The sequence below is a fragment of the Antennarius striatus genome, chromosome 18, assembly GCF_040054535.1.
Source record: "Antennarius striatus isolate MH-2024 chromosome 18, ASM4005453v1, whole genome shotgun sequence".
In the NCBI taxonomy this organism is placed as follows: Eukaryota; Metazoa; Chordata; class Actinopteri; order Lophiiformes; family Antennariidae; genus Antennarius; species Antennarius striatus.
In genome coordinates this window covers 10,079,888-10,104,570 of record NC_090793.1, presented here as the reverse complement: position 1 = coordinate 10,104,570, position 24,683 = coordinate 10,079,888, and the positions used below count along the sequence as shown (strand labels likewise).

The 24,683-nt window shown below is 38.4% G+C and overlaps 2 protein-coding genes across 4 annotated transcripts in view; both read left to right on the top strand.

Moving 5' to 3' along the window:
* Positions 1-7,514, top strand: part of LOC137612492 (myosin IXb) — a 32,703-nt gene extending 25,189 nt beyond the window's left edge. The window contains exons 30-43 of one of the 3 annotated variants that reach the window (XR_011038846.1): positions 161-331; positions 414-455; positions 536-647; positions 735-808; positions 954-1,146; positions 1,373-1,501; positions 2,339-2,444; positions 2,599-2,730; positions 2,925-3,048; positions 3,317-3,417; positions 3,501-3,637; positions 5,101-5,810; positions 6,569-6,726; positions 6,851-7,514. Coding sequence is in view for 1 of the 3 variants with exons in the window: in XM_068341034.1 (XP_068197135.1) it covers positions 161-331; positions 414-455; positions 536-647; positions 735-808; positions 954-1,146; positions 1,373-1,501; positions 2,339-2,444; positions 2,599-2,730; positions 2,925-3,048; positions 3,317-3,417; positions 3,501-3,633 (1,317 nt within the window). In the remaining 2 variants the exon portion in view is untranslated. Of the gene's footprint in view, positions 1-160; positions 332-413; positions 456-535; positions 648-734; positions 809-953; positions 1,147-1,372; positions 1,502-2,338; positions 2,445-2,598; positions 2,731-2,924; positions 3,049-3,316; positions 3,418-3,500; positions 3,638-5,100; positions 6,105-6,568; positions 6,727-6,850 lie in introns of those variants that run through there. The other 2 variants (XR_011038847.1, XM_068341034.1) reach the window with 2 other exon arrangements.
* Positions 7,515-8,650: 1,136 nt separating this feature from the next.
* Positions 8,651-24,482, top strand: mfsd14a2 (major facilitator superfamily domain containing 14A2). Its single transcript, XM_068340288.1, has 12 exons — positions 8,651-8,875; positions 10,492-10,587; positions 14,258-14,320; positions 15,309-15,436; positions 15,548-15,662; positions 15,880-16,098; positions 17,218-17,331; positions 18,396-18,467; positions 19,465-19,577; positions 20,708-20,805; positions 21,233-21,390; positions 21,472-24,482. Exons 1-12 carry the CDS (start codon positions 8,792-8,794, stop codon positions 21,682-21,684), a joined length of 1,473 nt encoding a protein of 490 aa, XP_068196389.1. The 5' UTR covers positions 8,651-8,791; the 3' UTR covers positions 21,685-24,482.
* The last annotated feature ends 201 nt before the right edge of the window (positions 24,483-24,683 follow it).

The window sequence follows — 24,683 nt, the reverse complement described above, 5'->3', positions numbered from 1 at the left end:
GTAAGTTCCACGTCTTCCCCTTTATTAAAAAATAACAATTTTGAAGGAAGAAATTAGGAAAAATCTATCTTTTTACAGGCACATCTGTCATGCATGATATTTGTAGGAATATTTCTATATTGTAACTGACTAATTTTCTTGCATGCTTTGCAAACAACAGAAGCCTCAAATTGCCTACAAAGACCTAATGAAGGGCTACCAGAACAAAGTGAGCACATTAGCAGGGTCCAAGAAAGAAGCAGAGGTCACACTGGTGATCAACTTGTTTCAGTCTGTGCTGGACGGCTTCATTAGGGGCGAGATAAAACGAGCTGAGTTTGAACCTGCCAAAGTAAGTTTGAGAATTTCAGACTCATCTACTTGATCAATATAAACTATCATGACTCACTCCTCTCACTCTTGGCATCACTCAGGCCACTAAGATGACAAAGAAGAGGAGAAAAAAGGAAAAATGTGTAAGCTTAATATTATTTACTTGCTTTGTAGTTTTCCACTATAATTTCCAATGCACTATCTGCTCCTACTCTCTCTGAAGCCAGAGAATCCTCTTGATCACCTGTTCAGCACCTATCAGGTGAATATTATGCAGTCATGTGACCTGTGTGGCTCATACATCTGGGGAATGGAGAAAGCCTATATGTGTAGCTGTGAGTTCAGAGCGCCAAGATGAGACAAAAAATTCAGAGTACTTTAAAACTGTGAGAATTAAACTCTTTTTCTGTATTTTATTTTAGCATGCAAATTAATATGTCACAAGAAATGCCTCAGCAAAATCATCACAGACTGCTCAACACGCTGTTCCAGGCTGGTAGGAACTGAAATTCTTTTTGAGTACTTGCACAAATTCTGCAGTAGTGTGGAATAAGTCAGAAACCATACTGCTTTCTAGAGCCTCATTGTACAGTAAATGAATCTCTCACATTTTTTACTCCCTTTGTCATCCTATTTGATAGGATGACAGTGTACCGGGCTCCCTTCACTTTGGGGTACAGGTCTGTGTCCTCACCAGTAAAGTCAATCCTGTGCCAAAAGTATTGGAGTTGTTGCTAATGCATGTGGAGATGAATGGCCTCTACACAGAGGGTATCTACCGCAAATCAGGTTCTGCCTGTCGCGCGAGGGAGCTTCATCAGATACTGGAGACGAGTAAGAAATTTTCATAGATTGCTTATCAGGGTAGAGAGCCACATAAAACTAGGATCTTTATATTGTTTAATTTGTTTTAAAAATTAATAAAAAATGCTACACATTTGGAGAATGGACTGTATATGTTTAATTCTAATCATTTGATCCTAAATTTGTTTTGTAACAGCCATCATCATCTAAAACTGTGCGGACTGAAAAACATTTGTGTTCTGTCATTTGGCATCAGATCCTGAGGGAGCATGCTTAGACAATTATCCCATCCACACCATCACAGGGCTGGTTAAGCGTTGGCTTAGAGAGCTACCAGATCCGCTCATGACCTATGACCTCTACAGCGACTTTCTGCATGCCGTGGGTGAGTTATTTTGAGTAAATAAAGGCTATTTTAAATGAACTAGCCACGTCTGTGTCTATGACAAAAATCAGGCCATCAGGTTGGTTGAGTGGGGAGAAGCTTAATATTCTTCTGAATTCTAAAGATTGACCTCTTCTAAAGTAGACAATACATTAAATAATTTCTGATGGTTTCTAATAATTGATTTTTTATGTAGTGTTTGTCTTTGATTGAATTTAAATTTGAATTAAATTTGACCTAGCTTAATTTAAGGCACATACAAGTGCGCCCTCGGTTTTTGTGGAACCACACACGATTGAGGAATCTGCGATCGAGATTGCGATTTATGTATCATATTATTTATGGTAATTAAAATGTTTATGAACCCTCCCCATACTGATATTAAACCACCTTCTATCTGTATTGCCTTTTCCCACACTCTTATCGACTGTTTAAAGCACTTTTGTGTCTCACGAAAGTACAAGACTGATGGAACGAGCGTGCTTCCGGATGCCGTCCGCCAATAGAATGCGCGTACGGTATCACGTGACTGTCTACCAAAAATCTGCAATGAGGTGGAGTCGCGTGTTGATGCGCGAGGGCATACGGTATTTCAAAGTCGAGGCCCGGGGGCCAAATCCGGCCCACAAATGAATTATTTATGGCCCCCTGGATTTTATTTAATTACTATTAGACTCGCAGGCCACAGCCGCCCTCTGGTGTTTTTCACGCACTGACACTACATTCTCCACAATGCAACTCACAAGCCCTTAAGCTGAGCACCGCTTTGTTGGAGTTTAAAAAGACTTGCAATCTGAATGTCAATTGTTGACAGTGTGTATATTTGATTATCCCCAGAGTTGCCAGAGCAACGTGAGAGAATAAGAGCTGTATACCAAAAGATTGATGAACTTCCCCCCTCTAATTACAACACATTGGAGCGGCTCATCTTTCACCTTGTCAGGTAGGATAATCTGTATTGTTTAGCTGTAATCCTCATGTATAATTTATATGCTATCATGTTAAAAAAAATTCTCATAATGCTGATTATTTGACCTGTTTTTTTTCATATAATTTGCTAATAGTCCAGTGACTTTTTCATGTGTATGTCTTTCTAGAGTTGCAAAGGATGAACAACACAATAAGATGTCACCAAGTTCGCTCGCTATTGTGTTTGCCCCCTGTATCCTGCGTTCACCAGACTTCGACGACCCCTTCCTTGGTATGAAAGATGTGTCCAAGACTACAACGTGAGTCATGCTGTACAATCCTATATGCTAACTCTCCAATCGTCAAGAAGTTTTATCTATTGCCATCTCTCTATCTGTCTCTATCCCTGTCTATTTATCTATCTCTTTACCTATCTCTATCTAACCCCTTCCCTCCATTGTACTTTTTTTATTCTTGTGACATTCATGGTGGTATATGAAAATGTTGCCTGCAGGTGTGTAGACATCCTGATCACTGAGCAATTGTGGCGCTACACTGAGATGATGCAGAATATCCAAGAACTTGAGTATGCAGAGGCCCTGGCTGTCAATCAACTCAAACTAAGGAGGCAAAACACGGTACAAAATTAAGTCTCCAACTTTCCTCAGAATGTTTTTATTTCTATTAAGTTGTTACACATCAGACAAAAGCAACATACGTTTTGCTGTTACTTGATAGTTAAGCTTGTGATACAATCTAAATAGTAAATTACAGTAGTTGAAGAAATGTTCAGTTTTTCAAAAAAATTGAAACAAATAAAACTAGGACTGTATTGTTAAAATCATATTGTTGTCAGTGTCTTCATTTATGAGCAGACAGCTCATCTATTCTCTGATCTTGTTGAAGATTGTTGAAAAGCCCTCAGAGCTGGACGTTCCAGAGGATATAAATGCAGATGAAACAGAAAGAACCCTTATTGATAGGATCAAGTCAATCAAACAAGAAAAGTGAGTTTATATTTTCTTTTATTTGTGCTAAATGCATTATGTTTATGAATTTCATTTGAAGAGTATCATCTTGTTATTTTCAGGCTGGACCTAGCCTGCAGGTTACCTGACTTTGAGCAGGAGAACTCTGACAATGACAACCTGGACTCGGCATCATCAATGAGCTCTGAGAGCCTAGATGATAGACTGGGTAGCCTGGATTCGGAAGGTCACTAGCTAGGTAAGGTATCTTAACCTTCCTCTGGAGTTTAAAAGGAACGTACAACACTAAACAAGGACTCTGATAATGCATCACTCATTTGACATCTTCTCATGATAGCCATCTGTGTGTGGAAAAATAATACAGATTAACACATGACAGAAGCATATAAATAAATGTATTATACACATTTGAGGTTAATCATAAATACATCCCCTCTATGCACGTTTTGTGTGTACTTTTTAGCGTGTTGTGTTTGTTATGCCAGTTGATAATCCACAATTACAAACTAATACAGCAACGTTTGCCAGTCCAGGTAGTTCTCAAGATACAAACATTTGACTTATGAACATTATGGGACTACTTTCCGCTTTCTGCCACAACCCCCTTTGACCAGCGTAACATTAACACCTCATAGATTAGGACTTTATATGTCATGTCAAAAAAACTCAGCCAATTACTTGTTTCTCGTAAGACTGAGAGAATAGTATTTTTACATCCCGCTTCAAAGCGGTGATGTATTGTACAGGTAATTGTCAGTGTTCGTTCATCCATCCGTATGTCCGTTCGTATGTCCACCAAATATCTTCGCATCCATTGCAGATAGAAAGATGAAATAAAAAGTATATTACTCAGGCAGCAAAGAGGTTGAAAATGAGATGATGACCTTGACCTTGAGAAAAGTAGGTCATGGTCAAATTTCAACTTTTGTACACTCCGAAACCGGATAAGATAGAAAGAAGAGGTAGAAGGCCAGTGTGAGTAAAACCATAGATCAAAGCTAGTGCTTTGATGAATGACAGTAGGTCAGAGTACTAGCTTTGATCCTTGACCTATGCAAGTAGCTCGGGGTAAAATTTTGAATTCAGGGGTGTCGCGGGATGTTGCAGTCTGTGATTGCATTGGTTCTAGTTACATTCCTCTTCAAAGCCGTGATGTACTGTATTGTAATTGTCAGTGGGGGTTCGTCTGTTCGTTCGTTCCTTAGTTAGTGAATCCACCAAATATCTTTGCAACCATTGCAGATAGAAAGATGAAATAAAAAGCACATTACTCGGGCAGCAGTGGGGATGAAAATGAGATGATGACCTTGAGAAAAGTAGGCCAAGGGCAAATTTCAACTTTTGTTCTCTCAGAAACCAGATAAGATAGAAAGACGAGGGAGAAGGCTAGTGTGAGTGAGACCGTAGGTCAAAGCTAGCGCTTTGATCAATGACAGTAGGTCAGAGCACTAGCTTTGATCTTTGACCTATGCAAGTAAGTCAGAGTAATATTTTAAATTCAGGGGAAAACAGACTTCAGGATTGTGTTTGCCATGTTGAGGGATGTGACTGCCTTGGTTCTAGTTGTATTTAGACTAGCAATGCCCTCAAGTATACAGTATATTGTAATTTAGCTTATGAGCAGCCTCTCTGAACCAATTGTGTTTGTAGGTTGAGAACTACCTGTACACAATTTTACAAGCCTGACATTTTTGTTATCAGATAAGGTGACCATGTGATTGAAAACTCAGAAACTGGATGACCTAAAGAGACCTTCAAACCTGGCACGGACAGAACAGATGCTGAACATAGAGTTTTTTCCTAGTGCACGTGCTTCCTGTGGCCTCAGATAATCGACTCCATAAATCGATGAGGATGAAGACTTAAAGTATAAAACCAGAAGTTGCAATAATTGGAATATTGTAAGTGTGTTTATGGAAGATGAACTTTTGTTTTACAGACATTTCCTTTTATCAGAGCTGCTATGGAAACAAAGTACAGTACTTAATGTATTTAATGAGATATTATGAGGACAACCACTTTAAAAGTCTTTATGACGGATTCAGCCTCTTTATGCTGGCACATTTTGTGATTTTTAAATAGAGGATTTTACATCAATTTTTATGATTTTATAATATTTCTCTATTGAATGTTGCTTCGAGTTGAACTGCTCTGTTAGTAATGGGACTTTATGATGTTTAATGATGTCCAGTAATTGTACCACAAAGATCAATTGCAGAAGCAGAATGAATTTCTATAATTCAGATTGGCGTGGTCTTTTTTTTCCTTTAATTGTGTTTGTTATTGTGCATTATTGTGTTTTTCTGTTTTTCATTTACCTTGGGTGTCTAACTTGAGACTGACCAGTGATTCACCATGGTCATATTGCTGTCTTTTCAACTGACTGAAAATACTTCGGCCTGCCAATACTGGTATTTACTGTTATTGCAAGCAGATTTTGTCTGTATAGGGAGGTCATATAAAATAGCGCTTTTTACAGAATACACAATATGTAATTAATACATATTGGGATAAACAACTGCGCAGTTGAATTTTTGTCATCAACCAACAGACTATACAATGTCCTCTGCTGTGATGTGAATGGCAGAACATGTATAATGACTGTCACAAATAATACAACTTTGTCACAAGTTTATGTATATACTGTACTGCAAAAAAGCACTGTTAAAAATAAATAGGAAAGAGACAAGCTAATAGAATAAGAATCTAGTAGTTAACTTGGAAATCCATTCAAACAGTTTTTCTAAAGAAAGTAGTTCACAACTTAAATAACATTCAGTGGTTTATTTATTGTACAGTATATACTGTGTGTTGATCTCTTCCTTTTTGTTGTTCTATCTGAAGAAACTATACTGAAGAAATTTTACTTCATCTTTCAAGAAATGGAGTTTTCCCTATTATATCAATGAAGTCATGAATATAACCCATCACAATTATGATCCATACCAGAAAAAAAAAATTAAGATTAAATTTTGCTGTAAAATATAGTTTCATCATAAATACTAATTGAATATGAGCAAGTAATTTTCAGAAACCTGTTTTGCTCTTCGTCAAGCTTATTTCTTCCGAAAACAGAGTATGAAATTTTATTCCTAGTGATTAATGCCTATTTTGATATCTACTAAGTATGCTTTTTAGACTACATCTGAGTAGGTTCTTCCTCATGCAGGTCAAGGTAGATAAAGAAGAGCAAAACATCAACAGGACTTCCTTTAGGCTGGTCAAAACCAAACGTTCCACCTAAAGCAAAGGTTCTTAACCTGGGTTCGATCGGGTTCGATCGTCTCGGGTTCAGCGGAGAAGGAGGTCAAAACACCCAACACGATGGTGAGTGAGAATATGAAACAAGCAGGGTTCAGTGCCTCCAACAAGGTTAAGAACCACTGCTCCAGACCAAACAACATCACTGTTCTCGTCTCATCAGTTTTGTACACCTTTCCTTTCATTTTAGATGAAACTATCACACGTCACACCTGACACTTTTCTCCAGCCGTACCATCCTGGTTGTACACGTTTCTTCACCTCTTTTCCACACTTTCCATTTCTCCGGACTGTTGATCCCAGAGACAGTGTCACTGAAGAAACGACAGGAGACAACTGGAGATATCAGAGATGAAGATGCTGAGGTTGTCTTTGGGAGTGACCAAGATGGATAGGATCAGGAATGAGTACATCAGAGGGACAGCACATGTTAGAGGTTTTGGAGATAAAGTCAGAGAATCCAGACTGAGATGGTTTGGACATGTCCAGAGGAGAGATCTCCCCTCCTACATATTTGAATAAGCTCACTTGAAAGACTCACGCTGTCACCAACTCCAGCCTCTACCTGTCAATCAAGCGCCCAACCAATCACTGTGCATTTGCCAGAGGGAATCACGTGAACAATATGGCGTAAGGCCTCTGCTATGTTAGAAGAAATAACTATACATGGTCTTCCCAGTTAACATAACTTTACAGTGTCATAACTGTTCCAACAATTTTCATGTTTTTGAGCAGAGAGTCCAAACAGCAGGGACGAGACAAAGTATGTCAACTTTGGCGTAAATGGAAACTCTTATATTTGCGTCGTCTGTCAGTTTGCGAACAGCAGGGGGTGAAAGCTTTTCTAAATGCTGTTGTGCCATTGTCAAAAAAAATGGGCAAAACTCAACTAAAAAGGATTAAATGAAAGCTTCGCTTTGCACGTTTATTAAGTTTCCTTCCAGCCTTGCTCATGTACACAATCAACAACCAATCTATGGCCAAAACAACAAGGAAACATCAGACCGTCCAGTTGTGTTTCTGCTGCAGACTCTGTTGAGTTTATGAATGCTCCTCCGATGAAGACGAGCTCAATCCCAACTGTGATCTCATTCTGTACAGATGATTTTGAAAAGTTTCTCCACCAGATTACAGGCTCAACGGAGGTCAGGATGGTGTCGGCACCGTAATGGACATCCTGCTGATTTTGGTTCCTGGTGTCCAATACTCGCAACAGGATGTTTCCAACTCTGGAAAGTTACATCATCAAAAACTTCAAATTTTAATGTTATAATAAAATGTGGAAATCACTGTTCAGGTAGTAAAGTAATCTAGAAGGAATATGCACTAGCATACATGACATCATGTCTCATGTGTTGCAGTAAAAGCTCGACTATCATCTTTGGAAGACCAAAGAGGAGGTTTATGGATGTAGTGAAAGAGGACATGAAGGTGGTTGGTGTGAGAGAAGAGGATGCAGAAGACAGGGTTAGATGGAGGCAACTGATTCACTGTGGGGACCCCTGAAGGGAAAAGCCGAATGGAGAAGAAAAAAATATATATATATATATATATATCAAAAATTCCAAACATGTGAGCATTCATTTTTACTCCAATCTTAAAAAGGTAACATTTAAGACATGTAATTTAATTTTCCACAATGTGGAAGGCTTCCAGAACGAGGGCTGTCCCTGAATTGTGTCTTATTTATTTCTAAAAACACACTGTTTTCTCATCGGAATTGGAGAAACTATTGAACTTTTTGTACAATCGGTTCGTAAACACAAGCGGCCCCATATAAGGAACTTCCTCTCAGGACGTTGAACCCGCCGGCGTGTGATGTTCGCAAATCCCCATTTGAGGGCAAATAGAACCAGCGTTTTCCAAAGCCAATGAAATGTTCTGTTTATGTCTCGTCTTTCTCTGGGCAGCCAATTGTTGCGCGACGTTGCCTTAGAAGGGTGGGGCAATATTCGGTTCAGGAAGACGAAATCAAATGAGGTGGGGATAGGAAATCATCACTTAGTTAGCTCGCTGGTAACTGTCTGCATCAAATTGCCTGTGTGTTAAAAGCGTCGGTATCCGTAGAGTGTTTTACATTTGATTGGCGCCATGATGACACTCTGACAACAAGAATGGACATACGTTAACAATGACGGGGGAGAAAAAGAAGAAAAAGCGGCTGAACCGCAGCATTCTTCTTGCAAAGAAAATTATAATAAAAGATGGAGGAAGTGTGAGTTAAATATTTATTTTCTGTCAACTCAGCTTGGCACTGAGGCACAATGCTCTCATTTATTGAAGTTATTGGGCAGGCCTGTTTGTTTCTTTAAATGTATTGTGACTGGAATCTGATGAATTGCTACCGTTAGCTGGGTCTTTGCTAACTAACGTTAACACAGCAGCTAGCTATCAGCTAGCTTCGGATAATGTTGAGCGGCCTACATTTGCTTGTCGTTAACACGTCAGCTCAGGTAGAACTAGCTGCCCGATGTAATCTCTAGCCCCTGTTTTTCTTAATTCCCACAACAATTCAATTCTCCTGAAACATTAACTCGTGTAACTTGGGTCAATATCTAATGTTAAGCTGACCTTGCGTTTGTTGAGGTCTTATTGAAATTACCCGTGACAGTGCATCACCGAGGAACAGCATGGAGCTAAGTTAACATTAGCTCAAGAGCATATGTTTTTAATTTGGGTTATTTTTTTTAACCGAATTGGTAGATGCGGATATTTGATTTGGAGAGCTTTTTCAGAGTTAAACTAAGGCATCTTGTCACGCAATCGACATCATGAGTCGATAGTTTGATTTATACAGTATGTGAGACGAGGCTTAGCATTTCAGCGTTGGGGTTATAAGGTTTAAACACTGGAAACACGATGTTAACACTGAGTAAACAATTCAGAAAAGCACTAACATTAATTAACTAATGTTGACTTAAATACTACTTATGTCGTGTAAGTTAGCAAGTTTATTTACTAATGTAATTTAAAATGTTGGATTAACTCTTTTTCATTTACACTTTTACCTCTGGGTGGTTCGTGTGTGTGTGTGTGTGTGTGTTGTTGTTGTTGTTGATGTTTTTTTCAGTTTTGATGAGGCATAATTGTCCCAAATTAGGTGACCCATGTTAAAGTTGATGTGAATACAGTGAGACATTGCTGCTGTTTGTGTTATAAGTTCTATTATAAATATCCAGTGTCCACATTTGAGCAATATCAGACTCACACATTTGTCACAATTAAGGGGAACTTACAACATTCATATAAAGCAACGGTTACAAATGGTTCCTTATTTTCACAGCTAAGCAGCTATTGTGGTTACAGACATGTGGAATTAAGCAGGTGGTAGTTTTCTGTGATACTTTCTCTTTCTTCACACGGGGCCATGAAAAATTAAATCAGAGGGTAAGTGTGCAGCAAATTTCTGTGGAAACCCTGGCTAACCTAATAATTTTCTGAACTATGAATCTGGGTGTCCTGCCAAAGTTCAACATCTATGCTGACGCTATCGTACTGTGTCTTCACCTTGTAGACCTGGGCCATACCCTACCTGTCCAAATAAGCCTATCAAAAACCATTTCTGAAATACAGACAAGGGTATAAACAGTACAGGCATAAACAGAAGCTTCTTAACACACCTAAAATATTTTTGAAGTTGTATATGGTTAATTCCACAATTAACGTTTTATGAACTCAATCAAAATATCCTGTCATTTATTGAACAGCAGGCTGTCCAACAGAATTGTAATCAGTTTAAGATTCAATTTGCCAATGTATTTTCTTTTAACATGCATTCCGGACTGTTGATTGTCTAACCAAATTCTATTGCGTGTTGCTCCCTCTACCCAGCCTCAGGGAATCGGTGAGCCCAGTGTTTACCATGCTGTTGTGGTTGTCTTTCTGGAGTTTTTTGCGTGGGGGCTTCTTACCACTCCAATGCTCACGGTAAGCCAGGATAAATATATGTACATTGAAACACTGATATGAAAACTAATATACTGTAGTAGTTTGTAATATAGTTGTTGGTCTACATCTCTGTGAGAACATAGCCAAAGAGTTGCATTTTGCACTAACTGTAATCACACAAGACCCATTACTGTATGAAATGATGGAATTTAAAACCCTATTATTTGGTTTCCCATGTGATGCACTTTTGCTTTTGTTTTCATTCATATTTGTTGGCAGATATATTGAGCAGTACTGGACTGAGAAATATGTAAGGGACATCAAGTAGTGTAGTTGTATGGTGTAGGGACAACATCTTTGTTTAATAAGTTTATCAGTGTTTTTGTTGTAAGGCCACAATAAACATTTGTGTGAACAAAGGCCACTCGTTTGTCAGTGTGCTGAAACTCAAGCAGCATTACTTTAGAGGGTTTTTATTAGAAAAAGTTACAAAGTTTTTTGAACAATACGTTAGTGATTGATTGATGATTGCTGCATCAAAATCAATCAAATATGTAAGCAAAGCTGTAAGAATACTTGTGATTTTAGCAAACACTCAAAGCTTTTGGGTGAAATTTCAGGATGAAGCTAAAATGCATTGGAACCTTTACAGGTGAACTTCATGATGCAAACATTGTTGCACTGTAGCTGCTGCAACGTTTCCATGTTCCTCTGATTCACCATCCTCTTTTCCGTTACCGGATCAGTCGTCACAACGCTAAATTCCATGATTAGACTGAAGTCTGATTTCCACTGACGAGCACTGCCAGACTGTCCCCCAGCCCTCCCCCCATTTAAAAACATTATTAACATTTATAGATGGCAATGGCAACCAGTGAGTTAAAGGAGGTTTTTAAAAGTTTTATTCTTATTTTAAATTTCACCTGTTACAGCCACTGAATACAACAAACAAAAATGCAGTGGGTATGTGTAAGCCTGTTCTGAAATAACTGAAACACTCAACTATGATGGCCTTTTTGAGTCCTTCCTATATTTGTCTAAAATTTAAATAAAAACTGGCCCACTTGAATGTAAAACATTTGGCTAAAGCTTTAAAAAAGTAAACATAATTTGTGACAAGTCCATTTCAGTGTGCGCTCATCCTCTTTGGATTTCTTCCTGTCCCCACCTTTCGCCCTTTAGCGGTATAAATTCAATCAGTTCTTCCTGCGGCCCATCAGCATTAACAAATCTGCATAAAAGTACTGTCGTTTGCATCACTAGACTCGTCACAAGCAATTGAAAATGCTTAAGCTGAATTGATGTCATCAATTTGCCTCTTAGTGATGTTTGTTGATATTTTAATGGTCCTGTCCTTGAAGGTCTTTGCAAAAAGAGGTATTTCTCAACTTTTCTGAACAATTTCCCCTTGGTTTTTAAAGTCAGAATAGATGCTCTGATATTTTATAAACTATTCTTTCATGTATTCTCCGTCTGTGAACGGCTTACCCCTCCTTACAATAACCTGAACTGCCACAAAGCCAGAAACTGTAGTTGACTCTGGAGAGCTGATCCAGTTCTTGAAAGTTGGCTCTGTTCAACTTTCTGTTGGAGTTCAGAAATTGCTTTTTCGCTCATCTTCACTTGGTTATTTTTCGGCGAATTCTGAGTGCTTGTTTTGAAAATATCTTTCAACGTTACATTTCTTTGTGGTTCACAATGTTTTGTCGCCATGTATTAAGCTCACAGGTAATCCAATGTCTTTGGCGGTGAAGGGGAAGACATATCTCCATGCTCTTTTTTTCTTCAGAGATCTTTCTTTTTTCTTTTTTTTTTACTCATGGTTAGTGCAGGGGTCGCACACTTCAGAAGCCATCTGCAGGTAAAGGCAAGGGCTATTGACGTTGATGTGACACATATTTAAGTTGAAGGACTTTTTAAAAAAAATTTAAATTAGATGTTAAGGTATGCAACAGTAGTAGTAGTAAATAAACAGCAAAAATGATAAATTTAAAAAATGCATTCATCATCTACCACTTCTTCCGCTTTTCGGGTCAGGGCGGATGCTGGAGCCTATCCCAGCAACTATGGGTGAGAGGCCAGGTACACTACAGATGCACTCCCAATGCATATTGGTAAATAAAAAATTTTTAAAAATTAAAATCAAGGGGTTTCTGACCCCTGTTCCACAGGGATGGATCGAGACTTGGAGGAAAAGGAAATGATAATTTGTTTTTTTCCTCTCTGAGCTCACCGAATCGTTTCTCAAACGATGTTTGCGTCGTGATGATTGCAGAATGTTAATACTCCAAAGTCATTTTTATTTAGATGTTGCAAAATCGCACTTTCTCCAGACCTGAATCCCATATGGAACCAAGGGAATCAGCTGAGATATTTTGTGTTGTACTATATCCACCACTGTTGTTTGCTTTTGAGTTGTTTGAGAGGAATAAATCACCATTGCGTGCTTATAATTAAATGCTCTTCTTTCATGATGTAATATTACTGGAAAGTGAACTTTCACGCTCTCCACAAATTTCACCTAAAATTTCAAGCTTTTATTCTTTTTTTTTTAACCTTGGTGTTTTATTTTCATTCACAACTTGCTTTGTTTAGAAACTGCTATCTCAAGCAAATAGTGAGTGTTTTGGACTAATCAGAAGGTGCCTGAAGCTTTAAGACTTCTTTTATGCTTCTAGTGCGCTTATAGCTCTGTTAGTATCCAGCAGCAGCAGTGTTCAAGGAGAGTTCAGTGTGCTTATGCTGGGTAACTGATGTTCCAGAAAAATAGAGAGGAATGTTAGTCTGTGTCATGAGCTGTCCCTGTATCCCTAAATATTAACCAGAGCTTGTGTGGACTCTAACTTCTCATACCCTTAACTAGAGAATACTCAGAGCCAAGCATAGTATGAGGCCTACAATGGCACTGTCATGAACAATGTTGCCTGACTCTGCGACTCAGGCATTATATGACAGTGACTTTTCTCAATTAACCCTGACTCAAAGAGCTTACATTTAGTCTTTAAGTTTCCCTCTTTATAAAGACACACTTTTTTACGAACAAATGTAAACTAGAACCAAGGCAGTCACAGACTGCAACATCCCACGACACCCCTGAATTAAAGAAAATTACTCTGACCTACTTAGTGGTTTGACCTACTTTTTATAGATCACTAGCTTTGATCTATGGTCTTACACTGGCCTTTTTCCTCGTCTTTCTTAATCCTGTTCCTGACTCTACAAAAGTTTAACTTTGACCTTGACCTAGTTTTCTCAAGGTCATCATATTATTTTCATGTAATGTAATTACAATACATCACCGCTTTGAAACGGGATGTAATTACTATACATCACCGCTTTGGTGATCAAAACAAGGTTTCAAAGCAGTAGTTTTGATCTAATGTGATGATGCGCGACATGTTGCAGTTGCTTACTGCCTTGTGTATGTTTAACATAAGTGTCATTGACTAAATATGTCAAATATTTATAGATGTTTACATGCAAGCGGTCAACAGTATATTATTTTATATTCCAGTGAATGTGCAGTGTGTGGTTCATAGGCCTCAGTAACTGTATTAATGATTCACTTTTTATTGTGATGTTTGTCCAATCCTACCACATATCCTTTGATCCCTAACTTTAATTACTGCCAAGTGATACAGTTCATTGTATGCTGTTCACTCTGTGGATGCAGTGTATTTATTTGGTGTTATCTGTGTTTACTCTGCAGGTATTGCACCAGACATTTCCCCAACACACATTCCTGATGAATGGGTTAATCCATGGAGTCAAGGTAACACATCAGTACATGCAAACAGAATAACAAATTTTGTCATTCTAAAGTGTCACTGTAATGTTGAAAAAGGCAAACACACTTGTTGCTAAGCCATCTCTGGTCTGTATATTGGCATTACTCAACAGTAACCAATGTCACTTTGTTGGTAGACTTGTAATGTCTTTAAATGAGCATTTGGGTAGGCGTTTGTCTAAACTGTGTGCTGTACGTTTGTCTTGTTTTTAGAATATTTGCGGGGCATGTGCATTCTTGTTTAGCAACAACTGACTTGACAGTAATTCAGTGACATGTTAACATTTGCCTGCTGTCCAGTAACCAGAGGTTCTCTGTCTGGCCACTAAATATCTCACTGAAGCACTAGTGAGGGCAAAGTGTGTCATTTACACTGTGACCATCTATTCTTTTGGAGAAGACAGTTTCTAAAATGATGTGGAAAATGAATTTAACAATGTCTTAGCATTATGAAAGAACAAGAAAAACATTAATTTTTTGTGACAAAAATGAAAACTTAATTTGTGAGTTCACCAGAGCTTCATGTGCATCATGAGGTGGCAGGTTTCTGGTTTTGGTAGTTCAGTGGGGACATTTTGTGCAAATCTGCTTGCCATTAATCACGTGAAGAGGTAGCAGCTAATGGATGGCTAATAAAAGTCTTAATTTCTTTATTTAGAGTTCTTTCTAGAGTGTTAGCTGCTGAAGCTTGATCATACCAGATAGTTCAGAGAAGCCACTTTAACTAATAGAAAGAGTTCATATTCTCCAAAGAAGAGAGTTTGTATAGCTATTGGTTGCACTTGTATCAATATGAGTACACATCTGTGCCATGTGAATTTTATTTTTGTGGAAGCTGTTGGAAAACTTATCCATGCATTATAATCTCTATCTGCAAGTGATCGCTTGCATTTTTTATTTACTGCTTTTTTTCTGCTAGGTCCACTAATCTCTATCTTATGGCCTTCCCATTTCTTCCCCACTTCCTCTCCAGGGCCTACTATCATTTCTCAGTGCTCCCCTGATTGGAGCATTGTCAGATGTATGGGGACGCAAGTCTTTCTTGCTGCTCACAGTCTTCTTCACCTGTGCTCCCATTCCACTGATGAAGATCAGCCCATGGTGAGTGCACAATATCAGTCAATTACATTGAAAAAAAGCTTAAGTGTTGTTGTTTTTTACAGAATCTCAGATTGTATGAGCTGACAAGCCAAACCATTTCCTTTTATTCAGGTGGTACTTTGCAGTTATCTCAATGTCTGGCGTCTTTGCTGTCACCTTCTCTGTGATCTTTGCCTATGTGGCAGATATAACACAGGAACATGAGAGGAGCACGGCCTATGGTTTGGTAAGCGCATGGATGATGACCTAAACAGCTTTCTGTTGATTGATTGTCTTTAAACACCTCCAGAATGATGATGTAATCCAAGCAGCAATTTATCAGTAATTTCTTGAGTCTGTATCTGTTATTTTTTTATTTGAACTGACAAAGTTGTTAAACAAGGTATACATACATACACATATACATGCTTTTCCCCTATTACCCCTGCTCCTCCATCTTCCAGGTATCTGCGACATTTGCTGCCAGCCTGGTTACCAGTCCCGCAATTGGAGCATACTTGTCTGTGGCTTATGGTGACACCTTGGTGGTGATCCTGGCCACAGCTGTTGCCCTGCTCGACATCTGCTTCATCCTTGTGGCAGTACCAGAGTCATTGCCAGAGAAGATGAGACCAGCATCATGGGGAGCTCCCATCTCCTGGGAACAGGCAGACCCATTTGCTGTGAGAAACAAAATACGCTGTTTAATTTCAGTCAGTTATAACCCAGAATTTTAAGAAGCTTGTTTTCAACAACAGCAGTTGGCCACTGTGTTTTTTATCATCCATTTACACTACCAGTCAAAAGTTTAGACCTTTTTATTTAATGTTTTAAAAAAAAATATTATTCATCTATTTGTTTATTCATTTTCATTTTTATTAACATTGTAGATTCTTACTGAAGGCATCAAAACATTGAACACTCATAGGACAATGTGGTTAAAAAAATGAAAACATTTTATATTTTAGATTCTTCAAAATAGCCACCCTTCGCTTTCATCACTACCTCACATTCCCTCAATGATCTTCATGAGGAAGTCACCTGACATGGTTTCCAACAGTTGTGTTGTACTCCCAGAGGTGCAAACAAGTGTTGGCCTTTTTGCCTCCCAAACATTTCAGTTGGGTTTTGGTCAGGTGAGAGTGGAGGCCAGATCATCTGACCAAGCTTTCCATCACTCTTTTTTTCATCCATTAGGCCATACACAGCCAGCAGGACTGTTTGGGGTCATTATCCTGTTGAAAATCAAATGATGGTCCAACTAAACACAAAACATATAGAATGGCATGCCTAGCTGGATGCTGTGGTAGCCATGCTGGTTCAGTGTGCCTGAATCATGAATTCTGATGATAATCATGCTTTATTTTGTCTTGCACAGTATAAAGCAGTTGAATTTTGTTCTTAGTCTCTTCTGTTAGAAGTATGGGTAGGGTAAGTCTTTTCATTAATAGGTATGGACAATGGAGTATTTAGAGAGCAAACTTACCTGTGGACATGAGAGTATTGGTTTAAGATGAACTCAAAAATACTTAAGGATATTTTTTAAGTCTAGAGCACACACTAGTAGAAATGCCTGGTGTCTCAGGACCAATAGTATAAACTTATTCAAACTGTATTTCTATTACAGCTCTAGTTTCCTCACAAGATAAACTATTCGGTGATTGTAGTTAAACATTCTTGAAGCTTGTTTATGTAGAAGACTGGTCAGGCAACTTGTGCAAAGGATGTATCCAAATTTCTCGTATTTGAAATTATTTAGCTATGCTACAATTTGAAGGTTTTCTTACTGTTCTATTCACCAGTCTCTGCGTAAGGTGGGCCAGGACTCCACGGTTCTTCTCATCTGCATCACAGTGTTTCTTTCCTACCTCCCTGAGGCCGGCCAGTACTCCAGTTTCTTCCTCTATCTCAGACAGGTAATACTCTGCTCTTCCTGCTTCCATATTTCCAGAAATGTCATAAACCTTTGTCACTAGTTATTCAATTGTATCATTTAAATGTTAATGAAGAATCTCATATATTGACCATCAACAATTACAGCCCCTTTCAGATGATACAGCCCCTTGCAGTTGCTACAGGTTTTAACATGAATGTTTATTTAACAGCATGAGACAATATAATCTATTTATATTACTATCAATAAATGACTGAACTTGTTACAGGTCACTTTAAGACAGGTTTTATGGCTGTTCTCTTTTTTTGGTGTCGCAGCAGAATGCTAAAATTGGAAAACTAATATAGTTTAAAACACCAAAACAGAGCTGGGCCAGCTGGTAAAGTTGCTGTAGCATCTGGAATCTGATATCTTTTAAGTACAGTAAATGTGTGGGCTTCTTTCAGTAGCTCAAATAAAAACAGTTTAACTTATTTGAATAGCGTCTGATAAACCAGTCAGGCAAGTTTGAAGCCCATAGTCTCATACTTCTCAGCAACCGTTTTAAAAAGGTGAGTTGGTATGAGCACACCTTTCCACCTCCTCTAAGGTCAAGTTGTCTATTCATGACAGACCAGTCATTGCTCAAGAAGCAGATACACATGGCACCAGCTGCTGCAGTTGTGATGCTGCATATCTGACATAAATACTGTAGAGACAACAGAAGACAGGAGCCCTTTTGTTAGTTTAAATTGGAATACTAACAGCAGGCATTAACAAAAAAAAAATCCTAACCATCAGTTTCCCAGAGTCTAAAATGAAGTGTAAATTATGTATTTTTCATCTAAAACAAAGAAAACACATCCAAAACAATTACATATTTAATACTAACTTACTTAAACACTTATAGAACATAAAAAAGGTGAAAAGAGAAAATTATTTTAAGCAGCCAGTATTTGGCATGCCAACATTGAGGTTAGCCACATTTTAATCACATTGACCAATCCAACAAACAACTACAGAGGTTGTGTTTCAGCACATGCTTGTCTTTGACTGCTTGTTTTGTCATGTCGTGCCTGGAGTTAATGAAGTCTTTTGCACCCACAGGTCATTGGCTTTTCATCGGAGACAGTAGCTGCTTTTATTGCTGTTGTGGGGATCCTCTCAATACTAGCTCAGGTACTGAAAAATAAACCAGCTGTTCAACTGAATGTAATGCTGCTATTATTTATTTTAAGCATAAAAAATGTTTCTCTCAATTTCCTGTAACCAAAGTTGATAACATGATGTCACACTGTATGTTATTACTTCTTCCAGGAACTAATATTTTTTGCTTGTCTATGGGTTCATTACCAGGATTTCTACAAATGTTATAAATATGTTTCTTGGAAAGTATTTTTTATAGAATATTTCTTTGAGAATTCTTTGCCATTTCTGGATGAGACAAATATAGGTGTGCCTCAAGTTGCGTTGTTGTCATTTATACGTCAGTTTTCAAAAAAAATTACATGTACATGGAAAATTAAAAGTCAAGTTTATATCATTTTTTTTCTACTGTAGGCCTGTATGTATGGGAATAAAACGTAATATATTATAAGCCCGTAGCAGTCTCTGTGATCCGCATGTCGAAAAAGTGTCTAAAGACGAGACTGCAACATTTTTTTCTGTGATACATTAAAAACTACAATTCTGATGTTCTTATCTTAAGAACAACCTAATATTATTGAAAATGCACTCATAAATAAAGTACAGCAAAGAACTGGCAATGGTTATCTTCCGTGTAGCCTGGTGACAAGTTAACTAGACCTCGTTTTTCAACTTGCATCGCGTCTCCTGGAACCAATTAATGACGTAAGATGATGTAAGCAGAGTGTACCTGTGCATAAATCGTGGTTATAACTGTGGATAACATTGGTTGAACAAAATCTACAAAATGACTCCCATGTACTACACATCAAACACTCAAGTAATATTCAGGGAAAATTTCTGTCAGAAAACAATAAGAATTCTACAGACCTTAACCAAGATCAGATTATACCTGAGATTTTGCAAATGCAATTAGGCATTTTTTGACAGATCAAAAGTGACTGATCCAGATCTTACAAAGAAAATTTCATTTAATAAATGTTTTTTGAATAACTAATGATGATGTGATGTGCATTGTGTTCTTTTACAGACAGTGGTGTTAGGGATTCTGATGCGTTCCATTGGTAATAAGAACACAATCCTGCTGGGACTCGGCTTCCAGATCCTCCAGCTGGCGTGGTATGGCTTTGGCTCTCAACCCTGGTCAGTAACTGACAAACCAGCATGCACACTTTTTCAAGCTAGTGACAACCAGATATTTATGGTGTGATGTTCTGTTTGGTTCCACTAATTCATTCATGAAATATTGTTTGGGACCATCAAAGATTCCATCTCCATCACCAGTACAATGTTAAATATATAAATTAATGGCATGATCATGAATATTTTACATTTTCTTCTAACCTTTCAGTGTACATAAACTACAAAAACACTTCGGAACTCAGTTTTTTATGATTTGTTTATTAATTGAGGAATAATCATATGCAATGTGATTTACACACCTACAGTCCATTTTTAAGAACAAGGGAGATGTGCAGAGTTGTGTCAACTACAGAGGAATAAAGCTGATGAGCCATACAATAAAGTTATGGGAAAGAGTAGTTGAAGCTAGACTAAGGGCTTTTCTCCGTCACTTCCTTAGGGTCCACAGTGAATACTCAAAAAGTTAATACAGTATATTTGCGCAAACTATCAGAACACCTCACGGGTTGAGGGCTGAGTGACGAGGGCCCTGCATAAACACAGATCTACCTCCAGACAGAGGTCCCTCTTAGCCAATGGGATGCCAGGAAGATACTAGGTAAAAGCCAATGGCAGAGCAGCTATGAGAATGTTGCGTTCAGGAACCTGTGGGAGCTGCGAGTATCAGCCCATACTGTATTTTTACCTTTCATAAGTCGAAATTTATTTCGTAACTAGAGGTAATATTTTCCTGCTGAGAAATTCCGTAAGTAGAAAATTTTGTAAGTAGAGACATTCGTAAGTAGAGGTATCACTGTACATCAGAGGGACAGCACATTTTAGAGGTTTTGGAGATAAAGTCAGAGAGGCCAGACTGAGATGGTTTGGACATGTCAGAGGAGAGGTAGTGAATATATTGGTAGAAGGATGCTGAGTTTTGAACTGCCAGGCAGGAGGCCTAGAGGAAGACCGGGTTAGAGGGAGGCAACTTATTCGCTGTGGCGACCCCTGAAGGGAAAAGCCGAAAGGAAAAGAAGAAGATACAGTGCTAACCAATGTGGAGCCTTTAACTTACTTTCAAAAGCTCCACCCTTTGTTCTTTAGGTTTAATATTAATTGTACACTTTTCAAATCTGTGCTGCTGGTTGTAGGATGATGTGGGCTGCTGGGGCTGTTGCAGCCATGTCCAGCATCACTTTCCCTGCCATCAGCGCTATTGTGTCTCGTAATGCTGACCCAGATCAACAAGGTAGGTTTTTCAACTGTCCCTGCTTTTATATTTGAAATAAAATTGCATGAGAGTTAAACTGTTAACATAACATGTGTTATGTATATAGAGTATAGAAAGAATTGCTGTACAGTAATCCCTCACTTGTTCGTGCTGGTAGTCACGTGATGTAATGACACATGTAATGGCACATGTAATTGGCTAACAGTATCCGGAAGAGTGTGGGAAAAGGTAGTACAGATAGAAGGTGGTTTAATGTCAGTAAATAATAAAATGAAGAGTTCGTCGCTAAATTATAGAATTTCGTTTTTCACAGGTGATCCTGGAACACATTAACCGCGAGTAACTAGTGATTGCTGTATTCCAGTTAATTATGTACTTTACCTCGTTGTGATCATGCACTATATTACAGATTTTTCTGATAATGTTTTTACTTGTTGGTGTATAGGTGTGGTCCAGGGGATGATTACTGGAATTCGGGGCCTCTGTAATGGTTTGGGCCCTGCGCTCTACGGTTTTGTTTTCTACTTGTTCCATGTGGAGTTGACAGACTCTGAAGGCTCCGAGAAAGGTGCCAAATCCAACATGGCTAACCCTACTGATGAGGTGAGCAGGAACAATAATGTTAAGTTTGTATAAGAAATGACGATGTCCACACATTATAATATCCTTCTGTTGCTTTGTCAGAGTGCCATCATCCCAGGTCCTCCCTTCCTGTTTGGTGCCTGCTCAGTGCTGCTGTCTCTTCTGGTGGCGCTGTTTATCCCAGAGCACACTGGCCCTGGCATGAGGACTGGCGCCTATAAGAAGCACAACAATGGAGCACAGAGTCACTCCCACAGCCCTCAAGGCAGTGGGGCTGAAGGCAAGGAGCCTCTGCTGGAGGACAGCAGTGTATAGCCTCAGCTAAGGGTGGAAGACACCCTCACTCAGACCCAACACCCACCTGCACACATGGACGAGGATACACACATTTTACGAGATGAGTACACTTTAGCCTCAGGCACACATCAGACTTACGTGCCATTGAGAGGTGTTTGGTGTCTACAGCACAAAAGTGGGCTCTCGTTCTTTTGTAGCCCTTTTCTTTTTTATAGCAGGGTATTTTGAGGACTGGCTGAACACCCAATGTACCGAGTGTGCTGAGTATTGTTTGGGCTGTTGTGAAGAGATGAGACACTTGGTTGTGTTGGAATCCAGGAAAAAGTGGAGTCTACAACAGCTTGCCTCCTCCTGGTGCAATTAAAGAAGCAATTTGGTTTGGAGTGAGTGGCGTATATCACAAATGATTCTGAATCCCAGTGTGATTCTTCATATTGAAGTGGCAACTTTATCTGTTTGTCCAGCTACAGTGTGACAAACCAGAAGTTGAACATTAGGTAAATGCTCTCTTCCCAAGCTATCATCTGTTTAGAAGCTTGAAGATGGTTAAATTCTCTAAGTAGGGAACAAAGCTCTTTCTCTGTTTCTTCAACAGGGAACCGCGTAGTTCTTAACCTGTGGGTAGAACCTGCAGAGCGATGTTGAGATGCTGCCTAATCTTGTTTGGATAGGTTGATCAGTTCAGACTTCAAAAGCTTCCTTAGACCATATTTTTATTTAAACAATACTGTACACTTTTTGCTGAAATCAGTGTGTGTCAGAGACCACTTAATTTGCTGAAACTGTTTCAATGTTTACTTGCCATTCTCTAGATAAGTAGACAAGTTTTGGTTATATAATTTTTTTTTGTTCAAACTGAAGGCGGTTGTGCTTCAAGTTCTTACTCAAGAAACAAATGTTGCCTTGACATTATGTATATAATGTAACCTGTATGAAGACCAAGGTCTGAGAAGGCTCTGTAATGTTATGCTATTGCTCCCATCAGAGCTGTTACACCCTTTTTATTCCTTTTTGTTTTAATGCACTTCCTATTCCTTTATTTTCTGACATTACAGCTCACGGAACCAGCATTTTATTTTATATGGCCATTTGGACCCACAATGTTTTAATCAGCGCCTGATTCTTTAACGTTCGGTCTTTGAATAAATATTAGGTGTATCATTATTACATATCATTTGTGCTACAGCAGTTCATTCAAAGCCCGTTGTGGTGGGTGCAGATGCCTGCAGTAGTGATTGGATTAGAACTATGAAATGGTTTTACTGAACTCTTGACATTTAATCTCTCACACAAAATGGTTGTAACAGACAATTTACAACTGTACAAATAATTTACTTCAGAATGTTTCATTTTGAAGCACCGTGAAACTAGTCTGTGACATATAACAGGCTTTGGATCTTCCACAGAGTGAAGCAATTTGATCACTGATAAACCAATTGTTAACCTGCACCACTTGTAGGAAAAAGGTGGTGCCTTTCAGGCTAGGAACGTTTACAAAGTGCTTTTTTAAAAGTTGATATACACTTTTCATATGGTTACTCCACTGTCATTTTAGCTGTGATAAAGTTAGAGAAAAAAAAAACAAGTTTTGCTAACGGCAAACAGCTCCTCATGCTATGTACTGTCTCCTCAAAATATCAAATATATTTAATTAGCAAATTATATGAAAGGCAATGAAATTTGGAACCTCATATCTACAAATTTGTAGTGTCAGAAGTGAAACAACTTTTATTATAGTCGTTTGGAATTGGTACATCATCCCAACCATCAGGTGAAAACGCTGCTATTGCCCTTCTTGCCAGAGGAGGGCGCACATTGAACAGCTTCAGGTGTCAGCGGAACCTGAGCTCACTGGTCCGGTCCTGCGGCCTGGCGTCAGTGACACGTTGTTCTCCGTGTTCTCATTCTGTCAGCAACTGGTAAACTATCCTTGCTATTTTAACAGTGAACTTATATGTGACTGAAGTGCATTTAAGTAAACAAATTTTAACTCATTAAGGAATAAAAAAAAACGGCGTCATGCTGCGTAACATCTGGAGGGAAATGTTTTATATTTGTGCCATTGTTTTTCATACTGTATGTGTGCTTGTACTTGAGTGACTTTTTTGTTTCAATTGTCTTAATTTGTTTGGAGGTTGGAAGTTTTAATGCTATTTAATAGCTTTTTAAAACTTCAATAATTTCTAGGAATCTTTTCAATATTGTGGTGTGTTGGTAAATTTTTGAATGTCCATCAGTCCATTTTCATTCTTAGTCTTTAACAAAAAGTGTTTTACTTTGGTGAATTTCATTTATAATCTCATTCACAAAATCACTGGATGCTCCACATCAAGATATACATGTCAATAATATGACTATTTCAATTAACCTATAAGTTTTATTTTTTTCTGTTGGGGTGTTCCTTGACCGAACGCCACTAAATATTCTTTTTTTTTTCTTTCATTTTAATCAATTATTAGTCCAACGCATTGATAAACACATAAATTCACATCCTGCAAAAATCCATGAAGGCAGCTTCCAAACAGATGACTGTAAATGTCCTGAATCACCTGTACCTATTGCAAATCTATATATTTATTGCTCAAGAGGATGGACACATCTTGGTGTACATGGTTGGATGGAGCAGTTATATTTCTCAAGACCTACCTGCTTGCCAATCCTACTTTACTGCGATGTGGCTTGTGGCCTGAAATCCCTCTCTCTCTGTGCCTAATGTCATTCAAGAATGAGTACGGCAAGTAAGTAAATGGTGGTTATTATGTAAATATGGGAAACTAATGACAAACTATTTATTAAAGGTTTATTGTACCATGAAATGCTTGATTCTGTGAATTTTGTGGTGGGAACTGTGTTTTTCATCTTGAGGTAATGAAGGTAGAGGTAATGAAGGGATTTAGATACTGTAGGTCTGTGAGGAAAGAGCCAAAATTCTGTCTGTGTGATGTTATTCTGTCTGTGAAAATGTTATTAGCTCTCATTATTAACATTTCTAATTTCAAAGGTTTTGTTTAGTGTGC